The sequence below is a fragment of the Mizuhopecten yessoensis genome, unplaced genomic scaffold (assembly GCF_002113885.1).
Source record: "Mizuhopecten yessoensis strain PY_sf001 unplaced genomic scaffold, ASM211388v2 scaffold7059, whole genome shotgun sequence".
Taxonomy (NCBI): Eukaryota; Metazoa; Mollusca; class Bivalvia; order Pectinida; family Pectinidae; genus Mizuhopecten; species Mizuhopecten yessoensis.
This window is the reverse complement of record NW_018406860.1, coordinates 166,969-170,892: the sequence shown is the minus strand read 5'-3', so window position 1 is coordinate 170,892 and position 3,924 is coordinate 166,969. Positions and strand designations below refer to the sequence as shown.

Sequence of the window (3,924 nt, the reverse complement as noted above, 5' to 3'; positions counted from 1 at the left end):
GTTACCGTCGTATCTTACCAACAGTGCAGACCGCACATAGGTTTGTACGCCGTTACCGTCGTAAATTACCAACAGTGCAGGCCGCACATAGGGTTGTACGCCGTTACCGTCGTATCTTACCGACAGTGCGGGCCACACATAGGTTAGTACGCCGTTACTATCGTATCTTATCAACAGTGCGGGCCACATATAGGGTAATACGCCGTTACCGTCGTATCTTACCAACAGTGCGTGCCACACATAGGGTAGTACGCCGTTACCGTCGTATCTTACCAAAAGTGCGGGCCACACATAGGGCAATACGCTCTTACTCGTATCTTACCAACAGTGCAGGTCACTCTTAGGGTAGTACGCTCTTATCGTCGTATCTTACTTGTACCAACAGTGCGGGTCACACATAGGGTAGTTACCGTCGTATCTTACCAACAGTGCGGGCCACACATAGGCTAGTACGCCGTTACCGTCGTATCTTACCAACAATGCGGGCCACACATAGGGTAGTACGCCGTTACCGTCGTATATTACCAACAGTGCGGGCCACACATAGGGTTGTACGCCGTTACCTTCGTATCTTACCAAAGTGCGGGCCACACATAGGGTTGTACGTCGTAACCGTCGTATCTTACCAACAGTGCGGGCCACACATAGGGTTGTACGCCGTTACCGTCGTATCTTACCAAAGTGCGGGCCACTCATAGAGTAGTACGCCATTACCCTCGTATCTCACCAACAGTGCGGGCTTTCAGTCTATACGCTATATAATCAGACAGGCGTCTCTATGTCACGTATGTCACTTTAAAATATAACTTAAAACAACACAAATACAAACAGACTCGCATGTCTTGTTCGATAACAACTTCTAAATTCCTCGGGGCCTCTGAATGTGTGTATCCAATGTCATGTAACAACATGACAAGGTCACTGTGTGATATGATCACATCCGGGGATCTTTTCCATCAGGTTTATCAGTCCCTAGTCCATTGGAATCTTTTCATGTCATCACAATTCAGGGAATGATGCTGTGTGATATGGTCCACTCCTCCATTACGTAACATACTCCTGGACCAAACTTTTACCTCTGCAATTCATTTTATTGTCATCATGGTAACAAATTCTGAAAAACGATATCATAAAAGTTATATAGACTTACGATATGTTCATATAATTGTGTGCTTAGGCAAGACACAGTAAAATGATACCAAGGAGCTACAACGAAACGATACTAGCCTACCATACAAAGGAGCGATACTAGCCTCCAATTTAAGGGAGCGATACTTGCCTACCATACACAGGAGCGATACTAGCCTACCATACAAAGGAACACAACTAGCCTCCAATTTAAAGGAGCGATACTAGCCTACCATACGGAGAAATGATACCAGCCAGGTATACACAATATTGATACTAGCCTTCGATACAAAGGGACACAAGTAGCATTTCATACAAAGAAATCATAGCCTACCATGCAAAGGAGTGATGCTTCAATACTCATAGTTAAATACTTAAAGCGTTTCAGACACGAGCCGAATTCAGTCATCGTTCTGTGTTTAGTTTAGTGTCTATTCTCCATTAACGATGAACTTTTATGGAGAAGAAACGTTGCAATCATCGATCATAAAGCTGTCTAGCCTTTTGTGAAACGTTCACTCCTCAACGATTGACGAGCATATAACTCTACCAATATCGGCACAAATCAGCGTTTAGGGATTTTTGTTGTTAGAAAATGATCCGTCGTTAAAGCGATATTCTAAAGGATACCTGCCATTCATGATTGTTTAGACCCCCCTCTTAATCAGTCAAGTTTTTCTGTCTATCTAGGGTAATGGCAACTATATACACAAACGACACACGTTTTAAATGCCCTACAAATATGAGGTACACATGATATTCATCATTTCAAAAAGGCACGGCCTGAGGTATTATATAAGGTTTAATGTCCTATCACCAGCCAAGGGCATCTAGAGACGTCCTTCGGTACATTCCAGCAATAAACGAAACTCACTAAGGAGAGAATGGGTTATACTATCTGTGTCGACTTGCGGAGTTTGATAAGGTGATGAGCTCTTTAGATGTACCATGGTACTCCTCATCATGAATTCCATTGCTTTCAGATAGTAATGTTATTTTGAAACATAACGAAATACACAGTAGTAAACAGCGTGGCTTTGGGGCGTTCCATTAGAAACGGGTTAGTTACACAACGAGGCGAAACAACAAAACGAATGACATATAGATATATATACCATGGTTTGATTTCAAGGCATGTAATTGTTGTGTGAAACGCCATGTCAATATGAGACACTTGTTACACGTGCAACTGACACGAGGCACGTGTTGTCGATGCCACCAGCACCATCAGAGTTCAGTGAGTATAATTATATATACTAATAGACATAAGCCTGTGTATACAAGTAATGGGTTTCATGCTATCACTTACAAACGATAAAATACAGGTGGATACAAACGTTAGCATCAGCTATATTTCAATGATGTGATGACATTTCGGTCGCTCAAATAATCAATACAACCTTAGATGTTTGAAGATCAATTATTCTATAAAATACTGTGTAAAAGTATCAAACGTAATGAAAGTTAGTCCACTAAAAACAGGTATCAAACTAGTCAGTTCGGCTCTACTGTAGCACGACATTATTAATACATGTAACGCCGCCCGTCAGCTCATCCTAGCAACCAATACCGTCTACGTAATAACTACCAATACCATCTACGTAGTAATTAGCAGTACATTACCAATACCATCTACGTAGTAATTACCAATACATTACCAATATCATCTACGTAGTAATTACCAATACCATCTACGTAGTAATTAGCAGTACATTACCAATACCATCTACGTTGTAATTACCAATACAATCTACCATCTACGTAGTAATTATCAATACTATCTACGTAGTAATTACCAATACCATCTACGTAGTAATTACCAGTACCATCTACGTAGTAATTACCAATACCACCTACGTAGTAATTACTAATACCATCTACGCAGTAATTACCAATACCATCTACGTAGTAATTACCAATACCATCTAAGTTGTAATTACCAATACATCCCCAATACAATCTACGGACTAATTACCAATACCAACTACGTAGTAATTACCAATACCATCTACGTAGTAATTACCAATACATCACCAATACAATCTACGTACTAATTACCAATACCATCTACGTAGTAAGTACCAATTCCATCTACGTAGTAATTACCAATACAATATACGTAGTTATTACTAAGACAATAGCATCAACTCATTAACAATATATTTCGTGATGGCTCCGTATCGTGCCCCTTATCCAAACTGAATGGCTACATATGTTCACTTTGGCTTACTTTGGTAAATATACAGTTCGTAAAAAATATATATTTATATACACACACATACACCATTCTTGTCCCTCTCAATATATTCCTATTGTCTGCGTATCCCGAAAAGCATCTGTCTATACACACTGTGAGACCTAAGGCACGCCCTACACATGCAGCAAGGCAAGGGATTGTTATCGTTAGGCATCACCGGAAGTATCGGAACACGTTCACTCGGAGAAGGAAGAGGAATGCTTAGCTGTAGATTGTTATAGTCTTGTATTAGTCATTAGATGGTCGATAGAGTGTCATCCTCACTTTATCTGTGTAAGTAAATCGGTGGTATAGCCCATAAAATCTGAAAATAAAGTAACACCATGTTATGTCTACAAACGACAGCATACAAGTCAGTAGAGTTACGGAAACAAAACCCGGTCAATCAAATGGATTGCAAGTAAACATTATGTACATTAGTTCATATTCAATAAGTAGACTATTTCAGATAGCACGCATACATGTGCAAATATACAGAGAATATTAGAATTTAGTAAGTTACCAACCAAGCAGTAAGTGAGGTTTGAACAAGCCCTACA

General features: G+C 40.1%; 1 protein-coding gene across 4 annotated transcripts in view; it reads right to left on the bottom strand.

The window, feature by feature from the left end:
* LOC110453025 (calmodulin-A-like) overlaps nt 1-3,924 on the bottom strand; it is a 63,251-nt gene continuing 59,327 nt past the window's right edge. For 2 of the 4 annotated variants that reach the window (XM_021501836.1, XM_021501837.1), the window contains 2 exons: nt 3,650-3,689; nt 1-1,114 (listed from right to left, as the gene is read on the bottom strand). In XM_021501836.1, coding sequence (XP_021357511.1) covers nt 1,045-1,114; nt 3,650-3,689 — 110 coding nt within the window. In that variant the 3' untranslated portion in view covers nt 1-1,044. The remainder of the gene's footprint in view (nt 1,115-3,649; nt 3,690-3,924) is intronic. The other 2 variants (XM_021501838.1, XM_021501839.1) reach the window with 1 other exon arrangement.